The sequence below is a fragment of the Martes martes genome, assembly GCF_963455335.1.
Source record: "Martes martes genome assembly, chromosome: 11".
NCBI lineage: Eukaryota > Metazoa > Chordata > Mammalia > Carnivora > Mustelidae > Martes > Martes martes.
The window spans coordinates 1,439,218-1,461,186 of record NC_137899.1 but is presented as its reverse complement, the minus strand read 5'-3'; the positions used below and the strand labels follow the sequence as shown (position 1 = coordinate 1,461,186).

The window sequence follows — 21,969 nt, the reverse complement described above, 5'->3', positions numbered from 1 at the left end:
CGGGCACACGTGGCAGGGCACCGAACCCTCTGCTGCAAGCTTCCCGACCAAGGGCCCCTTTGTGTCACACCCGCACTGCAACACTACCCACCTTCTTTTGATTTTAAAGAATTTATTTTTTTAATTTTTTTAAAGATTTTATTTATTTGACAGAGAGAGATCACAAGTAGGCAGAGAGGCAGGCAGAGAGAGAGGAGGAAGCAGGCTCCCCGCAGAGCAGAGAACCGGATGCGGGACTCGATCCCAAGACCCTGAGATCATGACCCGAGCCAGAGGCGGAGGCTTTAACCGACTGAGCCACCCAGGCGCCCCAAGATTTTATTTTTACGCCATCGTTACAGCCAATGTGGGACTCGAACTCACAACCCCAACATAAGAGTTGCACACTCCTCCAACTGAGCCAGCCAGGCACCCCCCGCCTCAAGACTCACCCCCAGTGCTCATCTTAGTATCAACTAACCGCCGGCGTTCTCAGTTATGCGGGTCGACAGGAACGCTGTCAGAGCGATCGGCAGGACGAGGTGCCTCCCACCAGGAAAAGAACCTGCTCCAGGCCCAGAGAGGAGCAGGACACGGTCCGCACCCTCTGGCCCTCCCCAGACCGCAAGGCCCCCAGCTCCAGGCCCCGACAGCTTGCCCGGGTGGGAGCCGCGCAGGCGCCTCCGGCGGGGTCTCAGCACAGGCGACATTTCGGGCGGGTGTCTGCCAGCGCCACGCGCTCTTTCCCTCCACCCTTTCCCTAAGTCACGTTCCAACTCAGATCCCGTGTCCTAACCAACCGCGAACCCACATGAACCCCGCTCTTCCCCCGCAGCTGGGACACCGAGGCCTCCTACGCCTCGGGTTAAGATGGGTGGACACGCCTCTCCCGCTCGCCGACCGCCGCCAGCCACCGCTTCTCAGCCCCGGAACCCAGCGGGAACCCTCCTCCCCTCTTCCCAAAGCGGGGGTCGTGGGCCCGGGTCACCCCGGCTCACAAACACACCCGCCGGGCTTGCACCTACCTCGTTCTCCATGGGACACCCGCTGGAGAGTCTGGGGAGGGGCTCTGGTCCCTACCCCCGCCGAGAGGTACTGTGCACTCTCCTCTGCTCGCTTCTGATCTTGCTGAAAAACACGGCCGGATGTGAGCCGTCCCTCTGACAAAAACACGTGAATGCACAGGAAAACCAGAACCACGGCTTCCTCCAGCGAACCCCGCCGAGGCTGTTTACCGTTTGTCTGAAAAGGGTAAGAGGCGGGCGGCGCCCTCAAACTGCTGGTACAACGCGAACGGCCACGAGCACGAGAGGTCCGAGAGGGCAGTGCGCGCTGACGGCCGTCAGGAGCCGGCGCCGCGGCGGCCTCCCTGCGTCTCCGGCCAGTGCTATGTGGACTGCTGAAGGCCACGGTTCTGGGAGCCCCACCACTCTGCAAATCCGCTGCCAACAAGAGTGACTGAGCAAACCCGGACCCCGCAGGGCTCCCCTCTGACCCCTCGGGGAGCACCCCCACCCGTGTAGGGCCACCTCAGCCCCAAGCGCCCAGGTTAGGGCCGGGGCAGGGCATGCCCTTGGAGCCCTCGGCCTGCCTGCAACAGCCTCTGTGTCCCCGGGGACTCCCGAGTTCGAGGTCCCCACGTGACACAGACGAGCATGTTTCCGAGCAAGTTCCCTTCAACGTCTTTAGGGTCAAACGCCCTCATCTGGAAAAGCAGAAGCTGGTGTGCTGCTGATGAGGCCTGACGCAGAATATTCCAGAACAGCCTGTCAACAGGAAAGGCTACGTAAGGAAGCGTCTGGTTCACTGAAGGGGCCGTGTGTGCTCGCAGATCCACAGCCGTAACAAGCACAACACACATTTGTTACCAGGGTGAACCAAACCAAAGTGCTGGCGTTCAACGGCTTTTTGCCCAGAAAAATGGCCTTTCCACACGGCTTCACTTACACTGTGGGAAGCTGCAGGCTTCCTGACTCTGGGACCACAGGCTCCGAAGCCATCGCTCTGCGCCCCGACGGCGAGCACGCGCGCCCCAGACGGAGAAGGCGCCGCCGGCCGGGAAGGCGGCCCTGAACCAGATACGCTCGAATAACGCCCGGCACCGACCAGACTGTCCGTCTCCGGAGGGACTCGGGGCAGCAGGCGGCCTGGACGCAGACATCTTTCTCCAAGTCGCCCCCAGGCAGCAGGACCGGGTGGCCCCGGCCTCTGCACGGCCACTGAGGCAGGTGCAGAGCGGCCCGTGGGACGGGCACAACTACGGGACCCCCCAGTGGCGCCCCCCCAGCCAGGCGGCCTACTTTCACAGATGTCACGGTCGCCCGGTGGGTGAGAAAGAGCAAAGCCAGGGAGCGCACGGGCAGACGCCGCAGACAAGACACGGGGGTAGACACGCGGCCCCTGCGGGCGTCTCGGGAGGGCTGCGCCCCCAGACGCAGCAGTGACACGCAGCAAGCAAGTAAATACAGAAAAATAATTAAAAACTCTAGAAAACCAAAGTTGGTCCTCAGAGACACAAGCCATGTGATGCTACAGCACCGCCTGGTCCTGAACACTGGACAGAGCAAGATGACAACTCCGGAAGCAAAGATCCTGCGGCAGGAATGACACTTCCCGCTGGCCGGACCGCACACGTGGAACGCACACCAACCTGAGGGGCCGGGCGCGCGCACTGCTCCGGGTGTCTCCGCGTCTAAGAAATGCGTGGTTTTCGGGGGTTCTTTTTAGACTTTATTCATTTGAGAGGGAGGGAGGGAGAGCACGAGCAGGGGGGACGGTGGTGGAGAGAAGCAGACTCCCCCATGAGCAAGGAGCCCGATGCAGGACTCGATCCCAGGACCCTGAGATCATGACCTGAGCCGAAGGCAGACGCTCAACCCACTGAGCCACTCTGGTGTGCCCAGACACGCGTGCTTTAAAAACGAGAGATCATGAATTCAAACTGAGAATTCTGATTCGAAACGAACCTACCAGGATGTTCTTTTATGTCACCTTTATGCCTGTGTCTTTTCTCTCTTATGAGAATGACCTTAGTTCCGGACGACCTGGCTGGCACAGCCCCCAGCACAGGTGCTGTTCATGGTCCACACAGTTCTGGGGGGCAGGGGGGTAGGCGGGGAGCCGGGAAGCAGGGGTCAGGTCTCAGCACCCCGCCCAGCCACCTCCTCAGCACCTCACATCCGCAGCTGTTCTGCGTGGGGGCGAGGCGACCACAGCCGGACCGGCACCGCCTGCCAGCCACAGACGCCGCTCCGAGGAGGGAAGACAGGTTCTGAACCTCTTAAACAACCTTATAATTAGGAAGTCAAGGGGCGCCTGGGGGGCCCAGTGGGTTAAGCCTCTGCCTTCGGTTCAGGTCATGGTCTCAGGGTCATGGGATCGAGCCCTGCATCGGGCTCTCTGCTCAGCGGGGAGCCTGCTTCCTCCTCTCTCTCTGCCTGCCTCTGCCTACTTGTGATTTCTGTCAAATAAATAAATAAAATCTTAAAAAAAAAATTAGGAAGTAAAAAGAAATATTCTCCACTGGGGGCTCCCGGCTGGCTGAGTGGGTGGAGCCTGTCGCTCATGATGTTGGGCGTGAGTTCAAGCCCCGTGACGGGTGTAGAGATGACTTACCAAAACAAAATTATTAAGGTTTCAAAGACTATGTATACTTTACCCCAATACAAATTTAAAAAATAAAAATAGAATATTTCTATTCTCCAGTATTCTCCACCAGACCAAAAACTGGAGCAAAGGCCAAACATAATCTGACCCTAGAGTTTTGTTTTTTCTTTTTAAGAAATTAACTGACAAAACGTTAAAAAGGAAAAGAAGAAAGTGAGGAGCCAGTGGAAGGATGAAGGTGGACACGGGCTCTGACTCGCGGTCTGAGCTCTCCAGGGCTCACGACACTGACGGACCCCCGGCGCCCCCACTCCCCCAGTAAAATTAGCTCAGCACAAACCTAGGAGAAACAGGGTGAGTGTTCCGTGTGGAACCCGTGTCATCCATCACCCACCACACAACCTCAGCTCCGTCAGAAAAGCCAAGTGAAATGCTTCCTCCTTGCCCTCTAGTCCCAGCTGTCAAAGTGACACTGTTGCTTAACAACGGCCCAAGGTGAACAGGAACGAACCGCAGCCGTGGCCCGAGGACGCTCCGGTGGCCCCAGCTCAGATCAGGGACGGCTCTGGCGGGGAACATCTCAGGCAGGGGACTGCTGGGGCCGGGAGCGGGGGGAAGCAGCGCCAGCCGCGGGGCAGCCGCCTCTGCTGTCTCAGGTCCCACAGGCACTGACGGTGCTCACCGGTGCGTGTCTCCGGGGCTTTTCAACCAGGGAGTAAGGACATGAGCTTTCCGTGTTGAAGAGACCCGAGGAGCGCAGCCTGACGCCTCCGACTCAAACTCGGGATTCCAGTGTTACAGATTCCCTCCTTCCTGATGCTCCGCCCTGTGTCCCATGCTGGAGCTCCGTGCGCGAGGATGCGAATTACACGGCATCCTAAAATGGATGCCTAGGACGCTAGGACACCACATCCTAAAACCTACGGGACAGTTGCAAAATGACAGTATCACTATTATTACTAATACGATTACTGAAAACAATCTGGGGCTTTTTGGTACTTCTTGTTCTCAGTGTATATCCCACTGGGGCTGTGCTGTCACATGTCTATGATCTCATTACTTGAAATAACTCTTCTCTGAGGGGTTATGCCTTTGTGTAGCTTTATGCCATTTTTAATACTTTTTTTTAAAGATTTTATTTATTTATTTGACAGACACAGATCACAAGTAGGCAGAGAGGCAGGTAGAGAGAGAGAGAAGCAGGCTCCTTGATGAGCAGGGAGCCCGATGCGGGGCTCAATCCCAGGACCCTGGGATCATGACCTGAGCTGAAGGCAGAGGCTTAACCCAGTGAGCCACCTAGGCGCCCCTTTAATATATATTTTTAAGTGGCATTTTAAGAAGCTTTTATTCCATCTGTAATATTCTAGAACGTGAGATGGTTGCACAGGTATGAACCCTATGCTCAGAGGTCACACCGTCCTGGTCTCCAGGTAACCGTTTAAAAACCAACAGAGTGAATACTGGCTCATGCATGTCCCGGAGCCCGCTCATGGGGCTCAAGGGACCCCCATGGCTGCACGGCCCCAAACCCCCCATGTGGGCACAGCATAGCTTGGAGAACCTGCCCCCTGCACACGGAGTGGGGCCACAACACACAGACCATGTCTGGTTCTCGCCACTGTGTCCTTGGGGTAGGTCTCTGGAAGTAGGACGCTGGGTCAGTCAACACACCAGGTGAGCCAGGAGTCGCCCTTATGCCCTGCCTGGGGTTGTACAGGCCCCTTCCCTCAAGCCTGACCAGCTCGGGGGGTTCTGCGGCCACCGGGAAACAGGTGGCCCCAAGTGATCTGAATTTGCGTCTCTTGCTATTCAAGAGTCTCACTGCCTTTTCACACATTTTTGTTTTTTGGTTTTGTTAAGCTTTTATTTATTTGACAGAGACACAGCGAGGGAGGGAACACAAGCAGGGGGAGTGGGAGAGGGAGAAGCAGGCTTCCCGCCCTGGGATCATGACCTGAGTCAAGATGCTTAAGGACTGAGCCAGCCAGGCACCCCTTTCCACGTGTTTTTATTTTTATTATTATTTTTAAAGATTTTATTCATTTATTTGACAGACTGCAAGCAGGCAGAGAGGCAGGCAGAGTGAGAGGAGGGAAGCAGGCTCCCTGCTGAGCAGAGAGCCCGATGCGGAGTTCGATCCCAGGACCCTGAGATCATGACCTGAGCTGAAGGCAGAGGCTTTAACCCACTGAGCCCCCCAGGTGCCCCACCAGATGTGTTTTTAAAAGCAATTTGTGTTTCTCTTTCTGTGACCCTCTGTTCCCATCTCTCGCCCATTTTTTCTTCCCGGCCCCTGCCTGTCGTTTTCCCTTTTTAGAAGCATCTTATTTAGGAACATTTACCTTCTGTTTTATAAGGCGCAGATAATGTTTTCTTGATTCGTCTTTCTATTTTGCTTGTGCTTACGTGGTCAGGTCTTTTCGTCTTTCTTTTTATGTGTTACTTATTTTTATTTATTTGTTTTTATTTACATTCCAGAGCCCATTTGTTGCTCATCCTGGTGTCCAGTACGAAGGATGGACCCATTTCACCCTTTTCTGCACGGTGACCCAGGCTCCCCACGCCACTTGCGAAGAGTCAGATCTCCCCACTCTCCTGCACACTCAGCTCCTCGCAGAGTGGGGCCTAGTTCTGACTTTGCCCTTCTGTGCCCGCACCTTCGCACAGAACAACCCCGCACGGGCCGGCAGGGGCACAGCCACTCCGGGCTTGTCCCCGCGACGCTCTTCGTTCCCACGGTTTTCTCGTTCTTGCTCGCTCGTAGCTCGGGGGGCTTCCGCTCAAGTAGTCGGCTCCAGAGAAGAGCCTGCTGGCCTTTTCACTGGGATCATAAATTAATTCGGGGGGAACAGACCCAGTCATGAGGCCGCCAATCCCAGCCAAACACGAGATGTCTCCCCACTTCTTCTAGCCTGTTTTTCCCTGTTTTGGGAGTTTGTCCCACAGACATCTCAGATGTTCCTGCTAAGTTTACCCGAGAGCGCCCACTCACTCCCGGGACCAGGACCTGGTCCTCCATGATAGGCCAGAGCTCCAGCAGGACAGACGGCCTAGCAAAGCTGGCTGGAGGGGCTGCTGGAGGTGGGCGGGGGACATGGCATCCGAGCCAGAGCCCAGCCTGGGGTGCAGGAACTGCGGAGCGGGGTCGGCCCCCAGGCCCCGCACACCCCGCGCGTTCCTGTGCTGACGTGAATGCAGGCTGTGGTGCGTCGGGACTTGCCGTTTCCATTGGCGTGGGTAGCTGGAAGAGAAGCCGCAGGGCATCGGGTGCTCGGCGAGAGTGGCCCACACCCCTGCAGGGGCCCAAATGCACTACTGAGCCCCCACATCTGGGCCCGAGGTCCCACGTGGCCAGAAGCCACGGGTTCACGGGGCCCGGAACAGCAGGGCTGCTGGCCCCACGGTGCCAGGCATGGTCTGCCACCTTGGACACCGCCCGTGCCTTCTGTAGGAAAGCTGTGCCCTCGGAGAAGCCAGAAATCAGCTTGCCTGCACCCAGCCGTGGTGCCCTATGGGAACTCTCCTTTGGCCACACAAAGCCAGCACATGTCGGGGCATGGTGGCCTCCACCAGGTGGGAGTCGGGGCAGACTGGTAGCTTCCAAAGAACCACCTGCAAGGGTCACCTGTCCTTTCTGCACACCTGTGCAGGACAAGCCAGGACACAGGCAGAGTGTAAGGTCCCGCTTCAGCAGGTCACCCGAGAGCCAGCTGGACAGCACCATGGAGAGCTCAGCACGTGCGCACGGGGGCCACCAACAAGAGAGGACGCCCAGCACCTTACAACCTCTTGGGACACGCTGCATCCACACGTGGGCCTTCACCTACTTCCTCCCAGCGCGGCCAAAAGCCTGTGCACGCCTCAGCGGAAGGACGGGCAGCGCTGAGGCCAAGCCCCCGCAACCTCCCAGTGCCTGGGACCAGCCTCACAGCTGCCAGGAGCTCTGGCAACAGCCGGGCCTACAGCTCGGGCCTCCCCAGCACCCATCTTCTTCCAACCTCCTGACCCCAGAGCCGCCCCTGCTGTGGTGAGCCAAACACCCAGACACCAAAGGAGGAGCACCGTGGGGGGAGGAGCGCCCCAGAGGGAGGGGTGAGGAGGAGCGTCCAGAACAAAGGCAGGGACCGGTCAGCCCAGTTCTGACGAGTCCCCCACCTCACGCCGGCAAGGGAAAGCCTGGCCAGCCGCGCCCAGCAGGAGAGGGAGGGCACCTTCCCCGAGGGACACAGCCGGCGGCGTCCGCGAGCAGGTGCCATGCAGGCTGCACGCAGAAGGCGGCGCTCCGACCCTGCACCCACACCTCTGCCAGGGCCGCGCGGCGGGCACTGCAGACCAGCGCGCTCTCCGCCAGCAGCCGACGCCACGCCCAGGGGCGGGGCCACGCAGGCTCCTCCCCGCCGCGCGCGCCCGCCGGCCGGCGAGCACCTCACGCCAGCACCTGGCCGGCGAGCACCTGGCCGGCGAGCACCTGGCCGGCGAGCACCTGGCCGGCGAGCACCTGGCCGGCGAGCACCTGGCCGGCGAGCACCTGGCCGGCGAGCACCTGCGCGCACCGAAAGGACCCCCGCTGGTGAGAGCATGGCCCGGGCCTGACCCCGCGGAGACGGGCGCCCCGAGGGAGACCAGCAGGAGAGCGCGCAGGAGAGCGCAGGAAAAGCTGGCGCGCCCGGCGAGCGGGCAGGGAGGGCGACAGGGCCGCGCGCAGACACGCAGACACGCACAGACTCCGAGCAGCTGCGGGCCGCCCGCGTTAACGTGCCGCGGCCACACGGGAGCGCCCGGTACTCCTGCAACTCCTCGGTGTGAAGTTCTTCCGAAATAGAGAGAGTGGTAGAGACGCACGGAAACCGCGCTGGTTCCGCAAGACCGCACAGGACAGGACCCGCGTGACGCAGGCCGAGACGTGAAAAGGGCAATGAAGCACGTGAAAAAAACAAAGGTAAGACCCATCAGAGTTGCCCCCTCCTGCGGCGGCCAAGACCCGGCCACAGAGGAAGAGGGAGCTGAGGCCATGATGTGCCACCACTGACGGCCGGCACTGGGGAGACTCGGCCAGCGTCCAGGACCCCCAAAAGGGTCACATCATGCACACACCCCCGCCAAACGCCGTGCCACTGGGAGCCATGCACAAGCTTCTTAGGACACACACAACCCCCACATGTGCGAAGAGCTCTGGAAATGAAGGTTCCCACGCAGGGAACTCCAGGCAATTCGGGGATGTCACATGTCTGCCCTGCATACACCAGGTGATAAGATACCAGTGACAGGGCTTTCTGCCCCTGGTGAGTACAGCAAAGTTCCAGCTCTAAGAATGAACTCACGAGAGCATGCAATGTAGACACACAAGGGCCACAGATGTCTCTGTGTAACAGGTGTGGAAACAGCAGAATCTTTGTAAGGCGTATCCGTAACCAGTAACCCTGGCTCTTCAACCCCCCTCCAGGATAAAGAACTGTTCCTGATACTTACTCAGGTGCACTCCGTCACCTTCTCTCTATACCTGCCCAATGTAGCTACAGAAATCTGTGCGGACCAATAAACACCAGCCCAGCAAGGACGGCCAGGGTGGGCCCTACTTCCCCAGCAACAGCAGAACCACATGACAGAGTTCAAGCAACAAGGGGATTGGGGGGTGGGGGGGCTTCAGAGAATCCACTCACTCTGCACAGTGCACATCCTGACCCACCACCCTGTGCTCCTTCCAACAGCACTCAGGTCTATCTTACGGCACTAAGAGCCTCCCCAAACATGGTGAAGGAGTTTCAGGAAGGCGGAGACAACGCCCCAGAAAGCACTGGACCCAGTGGGCACTAAACATGTATCTGAAATAAATGAGGTCAAGGAAGTAAAACCGTGTATGTGTACAGAAAAGTAGACACATGTAGGAAAGCGATCTGAAAAGCTAATAGTTGTTCCTTGTGGAGAGGATTTTTTTCTTCATTTTTTCTTGATTATACTTTGCTGTTTTTCTAAGCTGTAAATGTATTTTTTTTTAGTAAGGAAAAATCTTAAGTTCATTTTGGAAAACAAAACCCAAAATTATTAGCAAATACCATTTTCATCTATTGGCTTGGCAAGTATTCAACAATCTGGTAATGTGTCACGTGAGCAAGGATATTTGAAAACACGCATTCTGATAAGTGACTATTTGGAATATGAACGGGCACTACTGTGGAGAACAATTTATCAGTGTGTACTAAAATTACAAATGTACATAAAGCTTCCTAATAATGGCATTTTTTAGGGCTTAATCCTAAAGATACATGTACACACCAGAAAGCTTAGCAGACGGCTCATCTCTGCATTTTGTGTGAGAGCAAAAGAGCGACGTAAAATTCTATAAACGGGCTACTGTTGAAATGAATTGGACCAATCCATAAGGGAAAACGCCACCGAGCCCCAGTGAGGACTAAAGAAACTGCATATGTATAATGCAAGATCTCCAAAACACCATCGAGAAGAAATAACCCAAAAGAGGTCCCTAGTCCCCTAACAGAAATAACACCCCCACAACAATGAGCACATCTACGGGCAGATCTTGGTTCCTAGATACCATTTCCACTGAAAGCAACCAGGCTCCTCGGACTAATGTCTGGTTCTGGACGGGCCAGGGCAGGAAACCAAGAGAATAGCCTAGAACATCTTGTAGCAAATGTAACCGAGAGCTCAGGGTACTGGGGACTAGTCAAAAGTCACCAGCCACATGCCAACGTGAATACACTGAACGGGACTGAACTGCCCTTAAAAATGGTTAAGATGGCAAACGATAGCTTATGGGGTTTTGACCACAATTAAAAATAAAGACTCCAGGGGCGCCTGGGTGGCTGGGTGGGTTGGGCCTCTGCCTTCGACTCAGGTCGTGATCCCAGGGTCCTAGGATCGAGCCCCACACCAGGCTCTCTGCTCAGTGGGGAGCCTGCTTCCCCCTCTCTCTGCCTGCCTCTCTGTCTACTTGTGAGCTCTCTCTGTCAAATAAATAAATAAAATCTTTTTTAAAAAATAAATGAATAAATAAAAATAAAGACACCAGAGCCAGCCCACAGTGGCTCCTACTTGTTGAGTTCACAACAATTTGAGCTTCAAAGCTAACAATAACAGTAAAAGATTACAGTAAAAGAACTTTAAAACGCAGAAACCTAGGGGCAGGGCGCCTGGGTGGCTCAGTGGGTTAAGCATCTGCCTTCAGCTCAGGTCATAATCTCAGGGTCCTGGGATCGAGCCCCACATCTGGCTGTGTGCTCAGCAGGGAGCCTGCTGCACCCCCCCTGCCTACTTCTCTGCCTACTTGTGATCTCTCTCTCTGTGTCAAATAAATAAATAAAATCTTAAAAAAAAAAAAAAAAGGAAAGAAAGAAAGAAAAAGAAAAAAGAAACCTAGGGGCACTTGGGTGGCTCAGTCGGTTAAGTGCCTGACTTCAGCTCAGGTTCATCTCAGTGTCCTGGGATCAAGTCCCGCATCGGGCCCTCTGCTCAGCAGGGAGTCTGCTTCTCCCTCTCCCTCTGCCCCTTTCCCCACTAGTGTTTGTGCTCTCTTGCTCTCTCTTTGAAATAAATAAAATAAAATAAAGCAGAAACCTGGCTGGGGCACATGGGTGGCTCAGTTGGTTGAGCATCTGTCTCCAGATTTCACCTCAGGTCATGATCTCAGGGTCATGGGATCAAGCCCCAGGTCAGGCTCTGCACTCAGTGGGGAGATGGCTTGGGGCTCTATCCTCTCCTTCTGCCCCTCTACCCTGTACACTCACTCTCTCTCTAATAAATAAATCTTAAAAAGAAAAATGCAGAAACCTGGGAAGTGGTGAGTCAGCTTCACCAGGAATGGAGCAAACAGACCTTGATCAGCAAGTCCGGGTGCAGTTGGTGAATCAGGCGGCAATACAGGATTGATGTGAATTTCCTGACTGAATGGTCTGAGGACGGGTGGTCCTTGTATCAAGAAAACACACACTGGGGGCGCCCGGGTGGCTCAGTGGGTTAAGCATCTGCCTTCAGCTCAGGTCATGATCCCAGGGACCCAGGATGGAGCCCCGCATCGGGCTCCCTGCTCAGTGGGAAGCCTGCTTCTCTCTCCCTCTGACACTCCCCCTGCTTGTGCACAGTCTCTCTCTCTCTCTAACAAATAAATAAAATCTTTTAATTAAAAAAAAAGAAAGCACACACTGAGGGAAGAAGGGTCATGGAACATCACGTCTGCAATTGCTTTTTTTAAAGATTTTTACTTATTTGTTTATCTGAGAGAGAGAGAGCACGAGCAGGGGGAGGGAGAGGGAGAAGCATGGGGAGGGAGAGGGACATGGGGCTCGATCCCAGGACCCTGAGATCATGACCCAAGCCGAAGGCAGACACTTAACTGACTGAGCCACCCAGGTGTCCCAAGCAATTGCTTCTTAAATAGGTTAGAAATGTTAATACTTGGGAATCTGGGTGAAAAGTCTCTGAGTACCCTGTGTACTCTTTATGCAACTTCTTTGTAAACTTAACATTGTTTCTATATAAAAAGGTAAAAATTCAACTGTCTACAGCAAAACTAATACTGTTGGCTTCACTACACGTGCAGGACTGCCAAGAGCTCTGCAAAGACAGGCTGCGGCGTCCGTGGAGCGCTCCTGCCGACCGGCTCCTGCAGCAGGGGCTCACGGCTATCTGCGACGAGCGGCGGCTAGCGACACCACGAACCGTACAAGCACTCGACCCAAAAGCAGACCGATGAGGGAGGAACAGAGCACAAGAGAAACAGAAAGCAACCGGGGATGTGGCCGACAAACACAAACCCATCAATAATTACACTCGGTGTGAAGCAGAACCGAAAGGTACCAGGCGTCAGACTAGATTAAAAAGGTATAACAAGGGGCGCCTGGGGGACTCCGTCGGCTGAGCATCCAGCACTTGGTTTTGGCTCAGGTCATGATGTCAGGGTCCTGGGATCGAGCCCCAGGTCGGGCTGAGCTTCAGCGGGAAGCCTGTTTGTCCCTCTCCCTCTGTCCCTGCCCGACTCGTGCTCGCCCACTCTCTCTCAAATAAAGAAAGTCTTTTTTAAAAAAGAAGAACTCGGGGCGCCTGGGTGGCTCAGTGGGTTAAAGCCGCTGCCTTCGGCTCAGGTCGTGATCCCAGCGTCCTGGGATCGAGCCTCGCATCGGGCTCTCTGCTCAGCGGGGAGCCTGCTTCCTCCCTTCTCTCTCTGCCTGCCTCTCTGTCTGCTTGTGATCTGTCTGTCAAATAAATAAATAAAATCTTTAAAAAAAAAAAATAAAAATAAAAATAAAAATAAAAAATAAAAAAGAAGAACTCACCACTGTGGCACCGGCTGGCTCAGCTGGTAAAGCACACGACTCCTGATGCCAGGGTTGTGAGTTCAAGCCCCACGCTGGGTGCGGAGCCCACTCAAACGCAAATTAAACAAATACAGCAATTTTTAAAAAAGGATGAAAAAAATTAAAAATTTTAAAAGGATGAAAAATTAAAAAAAAAAAAAAAGGACAATCCAGCATTCTCTGATTCTCTGAAAAGACTATGAAAACACTGCTCCCTTTTCCAGCTACATGGCTGTGTGAGGCCAGATTCCCTACACACACGCATACATACACACAACACACAGCAACAGACTGAACGCACGCGCGGACAGGACAACCCCGCTGTCTGCTGTCCATCCAGACAATGAGTTCCACAACCATTACGAGGAAAATAAAAGCAAGCGAGGTGGTACGGCTCTATTAACGTCAGGCCGAGTAGAACTCAAAACGAGAAACATTACCGCAAATAAAGACGGTCATTTCACGATGAAAGAGACTCATTTCAACGAGACATAACGATCCTAGAATGTGTAGGTACTTAACAACAAAACGCGTGAAGCCCAAACACACAGAACCACAGGGAGAAACAAATCCGAGACAACCGGAGCTGTGACGGCCACTCGCTCGGTAACTGGCGGATCGGCGCACGGTTCCCCAGAGAGCGGTTTGGCGATATCTTACGAAGTTCGATATATAGCTGCCGCATAAATGGCAATTCAGTTATTAGGTATTTACCCAAAAGAAATGGCCACATGTGTCCACGCGATGACCCGTTCACAAACGCTAGGTCGTGGCGTAGACATACGGTAGACTGCCATTCGACATCACGGGTGAGTAGAGGGTCCCTGAACAAAAGAATATGCCCAGCCTCGGGGCACCAGGGTGGCTCAAGGGGGTAAGTATCTGCCTCCGACTCAGGTCATGATCTCAGGGTCCTGGGATCAAGCCCACATCAGGCTCCCTGCTCAGCAGGGGAGTCTGCTTCTCCCTCTCCTGCCCTGCTCACACTCGCCCTCTCGAGTAAATAAATAAAATCTTTAAAAAAAAAAAAAAAAAAGGGAGTACATACTGCCTGAATCCATGTGTGTGAAGTTCTCGAACAGAAACCAATCCCGATGGGCCGGCTAGAGCGCCAACCTTCGGAACAGCGGCTGCCTCGGGGGAGGGGGAGGCATCCTAGGAGGCAGGAGGGACCTTCTGAGTGACAGCAATGGCCTGTTTCTTGGCAGGGCTTCGGGACGCACAAGTGTACACAGCTGTTAAAATTTAGCTAATGTACTTTTAAGATGCGTACATTTCGGTGTGTGTAACTTTTACAGCAAAAGAAAACCAGAAATGATATTGAGCCCCAGCTACTGACACGCATGCTGAAGCACCCAGACGGGAGAGCAATGGTGTCCGTAACTGACCCTAAATGCACCAGAGAGGCAGGGCGAGGTTCGGGCGGGCTCAGAGACACACGGGTAGGTGTGCATAACAAACGTTAATGGCAGAATCTAGGTGGTGGGTGGACAGGGATTTGCTGTAAAATCCTTTCAACTCTGCTGGATCCAAGAGGGTTCACAATCAAATGCTGGGGGGCGGACTGCACAGTCTTCTTCCAAGGAGGAGGCTGAAGGTTCAATCCTGGGGGAAAGGAGCCGCCTTCTTTTTTTAATAGATTTTCTTTCTTTATTTGACAGGGAGAGACAGAGAGAGCACAAGCGGGAGGAGGGGCAGAAGGAGAGGGAGAAGCAGGCTCCCCGCCGAGCTGGGAGCCCGATGCAGGGCTCCATCCCAGGACCCTGCGATCACGACCAGAGCTGAAGTCAGACACTTGGCCAACTGAGCCACCCAAGCATCCCCGAGAGGAGGCCTAACGGGGCCTGGCATGGGTCTGACCTCCACGTACGAAGGTCGGGTCGGCTTTGGATACCGTTACACCGCAGAATGTACACAGGTGACAGTCATTGAGAGGGACATGTCTCCTGGCAGTTAGACCTGGGACATTTGCTGACATGTGACCCGCAGGGTGAGAGACCTGCCACATGGTCTGTCCAAGCATTAGATTCATAAACTGCATCCCTGCCAGGTCGACAGCTAGGGAAAATGGAATGTTCTAGAGCAGCCAGGACTGCAGAGTTAATGGTAAGGACACACAGGAGGTGCACTGGCTTGTGGGTCCAACAGTGTGGGGAACTATAAAAAAGAAGTAAGTGTCTTTCTCCCCAGAGTCAGGAGCGGCAGCAGGTGAATCAGCGGGTCCCGTGCGAGGGAGCGGCTCCACACGTAAGGACAGGAGTTCGCCCGTCCACACCCACCGGTGCTCCCTTTCAGAGCGCAACGGTCCTTCCCGCCTCCCAGGTTACAAGATACCCACCTTCCTAAGCCTCAAACAAAAGCCTAAATCCCCACGTCCTGCTGCACTTGGTGAAGCAGATTAGTCCCAATGCACAGATCCAATCCCCACAATCAAATGTCTTAATTCTTGGCACAAGCCCAGCCAAAAAACAGCTACTATTCAGGCACACTTAGGAGGAAAAAGTAACATTTCTGGCCGGCAGAGCACAGCACAGGTCGTCCTGCGACCCTGAGCAGCCTGTCTGTGCATCAGGTGACCGTGGAGACCAGGTGACCGTGGAGACCAGGTGCTCAGAACCTCTGGGTGAGACCGAGACCAATTTCCCCAATTCCCCCCAAGATGGTCCTTGCACAGGACTCCCGCCACACCTCCCCGATCTCCAGGGTTTGCCTCCAAACAACCTGAGTCTGCTTTCACAAAGCCAGGGACCAGGCGGTGCACACACGGCTCTTCTCCCTCAGCCCTCCCACATGACAGGTGTGGCAGGGCCGGTGCCCCCACCCCCGAGGCCTCTCCTGGGTGTGCGGACGATGTCTCCTCCCCTTGTCCTCATATGGTCCCTGTGCGTGTCTGCGCCCTGACCGCCTCCTCTGATGAGGACCCCAGTCGCACTGGGGTAGAGCCTGCCCTAGTGACCTCATTTTGCCTCAATCACCTCTTTAAGAGCCCTCTCCAAGTACAGTCCCATTCTGAGGTCCCGGGGAACTTGGGGCTTCACCCCGTGGACTTGGGGGGGAAAGGGTCAGCCCAGAGCACCTGGGGAGCAGGGGCAGACGAGGAACGAGCTGCGGTGCATGGAAGGTATTAGAAGTTGGGGCAAAGGAGCTTTATTTCAGGATTTTCTCTATGCTTGTCCTTGACGCCTTCGCAATAAAAAGGGTTTCTCATTTGCTCTCATCAAAGTGCGCTTTCTCTGAAGTTCCACTCTCGTGGGTCCTCCGAGCCCCACTTCCAGCTGCAACCACAGAGCTCATCTGTGTCCCTGCATCTGGTGCTGGCACTCGGTCAGCGCCAGGGAAGAGCTGTTAGAGGCAGCGACAAACAGCCCAGCAGCTTCTGCCCCACCCCTGGGCCCAGGGCCCTCCGAGCACCTCAGGGGCCCCGGCCCGCACGTCTCCTTCTCCTGAACATCACGCACACGGGCCCGTGTGGGGCAAGCTAGCGCCCGCCGCATCCCCTTCTCCCACACCGTGTGGGCACCTGCTCTTCAAGCAGGATGCGACAGCCCCAGTCCTGTTTCGCGCGGCACAAAGCGTGTCCCGGGCGCTGGGATAAAGGAACAAGAGGATCTCACGCTGCCGGCTCCGCAGGACTTAAGGGTGGCGGCTGACTCTCACCACAGAGTGCGGATGAGCCAGGCCAGTGCTGCCGACAGGAAGGAAGACGCGGGAGAGCCACAGGGACCGCGGTCACCGAGCCCATCGCTACAGAAGGCGCTGGTCCCCGACCTCACGGGCACAGTGCTGACGGCCCCCCTCACTTCACAGCAGTCCCCTTGGCGGTACCATCGCTGAAAGAAATGTGTTCCTCTCCAGGATGTTCCTCCCGAGTGATGTTCCGAGCCGCAGCAGAGAGGCACCGTGAGTTTTGGGCCACTGGCATGGCCAGCGGGTCACGGGGTCTGGAGGTGGCAGGGACTCTACAAGTCCTTACATTGGAAACGAATAAATACAGGTACCATGTAAGCAGCGACTCTCCAAATCAGAGAGGAATGAGCCTCATGACTGCTGGCCTCCCTGGGCTTGTCCGCTGGCTGCTGGGCCTACGGTCCCTGCCAGGCACCTCCCAGCTTGGTGGTACTACGTGGTCACCCAAGAGTCCATGTGAAACTGACGGAGAGGCAAGACAAAGCAAGGCACAGACCCCAAAGTCCCCGTGTTACCCTGTGCTACGACTGTGACATGTCGTGACTGCCCTTTTTTTTTTTTAAAGATTTTATTTATTTATTTGACAGACACAGATCACAAGTAGGCAGAGAGGCAGGCGGGGGGGGGGGGGAAGCAGGCTCCCCGCCGAGCAGAGAGACCAATGCGGGGCTCGATCCCAGGCCCCCAAGATCATGGCTGGAGCCGAAGGCAGAGGCTTAACCCACTGAGCCACCCAGGCGCCCCATGGCCGTTGTTTAATGGGAGAGAAGAGGAGAGTAAAAAACTCACAGTGCTTTGCTTATATGAAGTACCATTTCCTCAAATTCTCATTTCAGCTATGCACACACACGCACGCCTGTGGAGAAAGCTGATGGTCCAGCAGCTACCGGAGCTGATGGCCGAGGGCCCATAACCTGGGGGGCTGTTTTCTCCCCACTTTTTATATGAAAACTCAAAAATTCACATAAGTGAACAGAATAATGGATGAGGAAGACCCACTACCAGCGCATTCCACTATCTCCCCTCTGTTTTGTTCCTTGTCTGGGTAAAGCCAGTCTCAGGGGTCCCACCATTTTACCTATAAACAGCTCAGCGTGGAGGTCTACCAGCTCAGAACTCAGCCACACGTAATACAGACATTATATGCCACAAAATTAGTAACGGCTCCCTGCTACTACTTAACACCCAGTCCTACATTTCCAGAGTACCTTATCGCCTTTCTTTATTTACATTCACAGAAAGCACAATAAAGTCACCCGACGTAAAAACATTTAACCGTTCAGGCTGAAAGCCCGGCCGCGGAGGGGTGACCGGCAGCGGCAGAAGCTGGGCCCCGAACCGCACACAGGCCTGGCGGTGACCTCCCGCGGCCCAGGGTCCTCGTCCCATCAAGCGTGCGGCCCAACTCATGCATTCACCTAAGCTTCTCACAAAAAAAGAATTACATCCTGACGGAACGGGGTCAGAACTCGTGGAACTTGGGTCCATTTTATAAGGAGGCAACATTATTCTCCAAACCCCAAATCAGGACTTGTGGTCTGAGAGAGAGCAGTCACTCTGGGGACACGTGGCGGGGAGAGTGGCCCCCTGTGGTCCCTCCTACTCCCCAGGCCCCACGCCTCTAGCAGCCAGTGGACTTCCTGGTGCGCACACACGCATCCCCCAGATGTACCAGGACCGGCTCTTCCCACAACCCCATCAGCCAAAACTTTCCGTGGGACATTACAGGGGCTCCGGTCACCCTCATCCTATGTGCCAGGGTAGCCTAAGAAAGGACAGGGCTGGAGGCACCTGGGTGGCTCAGTCGGCTCGGCAGCCTACCCCTGATTTCGGCCCATTTCATGATCTCAGGGTGGCGAGATCGAGGCCCGTGTCAGGCTCTGTGCTGGGCGTGGAGTCCGCTTAGGATTCCCTCTCCCTCTCCTCCCGTGCTACTCAAGAAAGAAAGAAAGAAAGGACGGAGCTGTGCCTGGGGCCACTGGATATGAAACCCACCCTGTTCTACTTACTCTCTGGTGAGCTCTACAGCTCACCGCCTCCGGTGCTGAGGAAGTAACAGGCCACATTACAACACACCTGAACAACTGCCCAAGAAAGCCCCAGCACGAGTGTCTGAAGGCCTGAAGAGGCCGAACCGTCCACAGCTTTAAAGGTTAAATCTGGGGCGCCTGGCTCGCCGGCTCCATACAGCATGCGACTCTGGATCTCGGGGTCATGAGTTCAAGCCCCATGATGCGCCAAGAGCTTACTTTAAAAGAAAATTAAAATAAAAATTAAAAGTAAAGGTTAAATCTGCAATGTTGAGAGAGCTAACATGAAGAGAAATTTAAATGCCCCAACTGTACTTTCTGGGCGCCTGGGGGGCTCAGTTGGTTAAGAGGCTGCCTTCGGCTCAGGTCGTGGGTCGGGGTCCTGGAATCGAGTCCCACATCGGGCTCTCTGCTCAGCAGGGAGCCTGCTTCTCCCTCTCCCTCTGCCTGCCTCTCTGCCTACTTGTGTGATCTGTCAAATAAATAAATAAATAATCTTTAAAAACAAAATAGCAAACTGTACTTACTTTCTTTCTTTCTTTCTAAGATGTTATTTCTTTGACAGAGAAAGCGTGCACAAGCAGGGGGGAGGGGGTGTGCAGGACGGATCGCAGAGGGAGAAGCAGGCTCCCCACTGAGCAGGGAGTCCGGTACAGGGCTTCATCCCAGGACCCTGGAATCATGACCTGAGTCCAAGGCAGCCGCTTAACCCACTGAGTCCCCCAGGTGCCCCCAAACTGCACTTTCATAAAAGTATTAGGTCGTTACTTCTGCTATTTTGGGTATAACTTTTAAAATAGATCAATCTGATGAACGGACCATAAGGAGAACAACGCAAGCCCCAAGTGTCGTGAGCTGGCGGCGACCTCACGCTGGGTGGAGGAGCAGAGCAGAAAGGCTCTGCCTGCTTGAGACTGGCAGAGGGCAAGAGGGAAAGTGTGCTAAGCTGTGGCCTGGATAGGAATTCCCACCCCAGAGCTGTCTGCTGGCCTGCCTATGGGAAAATGAGCTAGGGCAGGGGCCTAACACAGAGGAAACACAGAACTCCTGCGTCAGGCAACCATGTAACAAGTGATTATCTTCTCTAACAGACACAATGAGATTCATCGTAAACCTTCTCCAGGCCTAATCTTCACACGGCCCCCACCTCAAAAATTCTTGAGTTTCACTGGCTTCTCACTTCTATTTCAGGAATGTCCCACTGATTCTTCGTCTCTCCCAACGTCGCTGAATATTCTAATGCTTCTACCAAACCTCATAGAGGGCTCTGGAGTCCGTCAGTCTGTTCCACGCTTCTCGTCACAGAACCAGGTTAGCATCCATCCGAAGGGAGGCCCCGTCTGGCCTGAGTGTGGAAGATGCTTCGAGGCCAAGACTGGCGACCAGCTGGGCGGGGAGCAACACTGGCAGCCAAAAGCGCTGGGGACGGGCCATCTCCTGTGCGGGCCCTGGCCCACCTGCCTGCAGCAGGGAAGGAGGCCGTGCACTGACTTTCTTCTGGAGCCTTCTACCGGCTGTGGCAGAAACACTAAACTCAGCTCTCCCCTTCAGGGTGGGCAGCATCTCTCCGCTGTCTAGCGCCTGCAGGCTGAATCACTTTCTCGGGCTGTTTTCCAGACTTCGGTAACTGCAGCTGGTACCACACTTTAATTAGACATATCACAACACGCTGCCGACATAACACAACAAGGAGGGAAAAAAGTGAGGGAAAAGCACCACTGGATCCGCGGAGGGCCACCGGGGGCCACACGGATTTCAAGCTCAACCTTTCAAGAGTGGGGCACCTTGGGAAGCAAGGGGATGAGTCCGCTGCGGGCACAGCCGGCTCGGGCCGGCTCGGGCTGTGCGACCAGAGGACCCACCCAAGCCTCTCTGAGATCCGCACACCGAAGCGCACCCTACCCAAACCCAGCGCGTCGTAAGTCCTCTACCTGAAAGGGAAACTGCGCTGAAACCGTTCTGCACTCCGGTGGCCGCCGAGCTACGACCGTCTCCCGAAACGCGAGTGACGTGATCAGCCACTCCAGCCGGTAACGAAGGCCACATTTCGGAAGGCCGCCCAAACCGACGAGTCTCCTGAACCGTGTCCGAAATGCAGCCGCCGACGGAGCGTGCCCGGAGCGGCGCGGCGGGGTGAGCAGGGCCGAGCGCGGCGGCCGGGGGCGCACCGTGCGCGTGTGCGCGGCACCGCGAAACCGGAGGCACCGAGCGGCACCGCTCTGCGCGGGGCGGACTCCCCATTGTCTCCCAGACGCCGGCCCTGAAACTTTCCGGCGCGGCGGCGGGCCGGCCCCTCCGCAGCCCCCGCGCCCTGCGCCGCCGGCCCGGCCATGTGCAGAGCCGGGGTTGGGGGACGCACTGACCGGAAGGGGCGGAAAGGCGTGGCTCCTTCCTCCCCCGCCGCGCGGCCCGGGCGGAGGACCACCTAACCCCATTGTCCGGGGGCTCGTCTCCCGGGCCATCCGCGGAGCCCGACGCCCGCGGCCCAGTGCCGGGCCCGAGCGCGCGGCGCCCCCGGGGAACCCCGGCCTGCCGGCCGCCCTCTCCGAGCCCCAAGAGTGTGCGCCCCCGACCGCCCCACGCCTGACCTCACATCTAACCTTCCCCCGTGGGACCGCCCGCGCCCCGGGCCGGCTGGCCGTCAGCGCGGCCCCGAGGGACCTCCCAGTCCGCCCCCGGCGCCCGCCCCGCCGCCCCGCTCCGGGGTCCCGCCCGCCCCCCGCCCCCCGCCCCCCGCCCGGCTCGGGAGCGCCCGCCCGCGCACGCTCACCTTCTTGCCCTTCTTGCCCTCCTCCTCCATGTCGCCGCGAGCGGCCCCCGCGGCCCGGCCCGCCCCGGGAGCCCCGCGCCGCCCGTGGCCGCTACATGCTCGCCCGGCCCCGCGGCCGCCGCCGCCGCCGCCGCCGCCGCTCCTGAGCCTCCCGCCCGCGCGGCCGCACTGTCCGGCCGCGGCCGCCAGGGGACGTCCGCGCCCTGCACCCCACACCCCGCACTTCCGGGCCGAGGCGCGGCCCCGCCCCGCGCCCCGCCCCGCGCCCCGCCCCCACGCCTCAGGGCCGCCGGGAACGCGCCCGCCTGGCCCCGCCCCCTCACGGCCGCGGGACAGCGCCTGCCGCGCCCCGATCCCGCCCCACGCCCTTCGGAGAGGACGAGAGCGCGCCTGCCCCGCCCCCGATCCGTCTCCGGCCCCTCAAGGCCGCAGGAGCGGCTCCAACTTTTCAATTCTGCCGCCATCTTTAGGGCGGCCAACTTCCCGGCCTGCCTCGCGCTCGGGAAGGCCACGCACAGGCCGACAGGAAACGGAGGGAGGGGCTAGCCAGAAGGTGGGGGGCGTGGCCGGTGGGGGAGGGGCC

The 21,969-nt window shown here is 56.6% G+C and overlaps 1 protein-coding gene across 4 annotated transcripts in view; it reads right to left on the bottom strand.

Moving 5' to 3' along the window:
* Nucleotides 1–21,560, bottom strand: part of CCM2 (CCM2 scaffold protein) — a 45,213-nt gene extending 23,653 nt beyond the window's left edge. For 2 of the 4 annotated variants that reach the window (XM_080819069.1, XM_080819070.1), the window contains exon 1: nt 21,387–21,560. In XM_080819069.1, coding sequence (XP_080675195.1) covers nt 21,387–21,416 — 30 coding nt within the window. In that variant the 5' untranslated portion in view covers nt 21,417–21,560. Of the gene's footprint in view, nt 1–1,004; nt 1,593–21,386 lie in introns of those variants that run through there. The other 2 variants (XM_080819072.1, XM_080819071.1) reach the window with 2 other exon arrangements.
* Nucleotides 21,561–21,969: the final 409 nt, after the last annotated feature.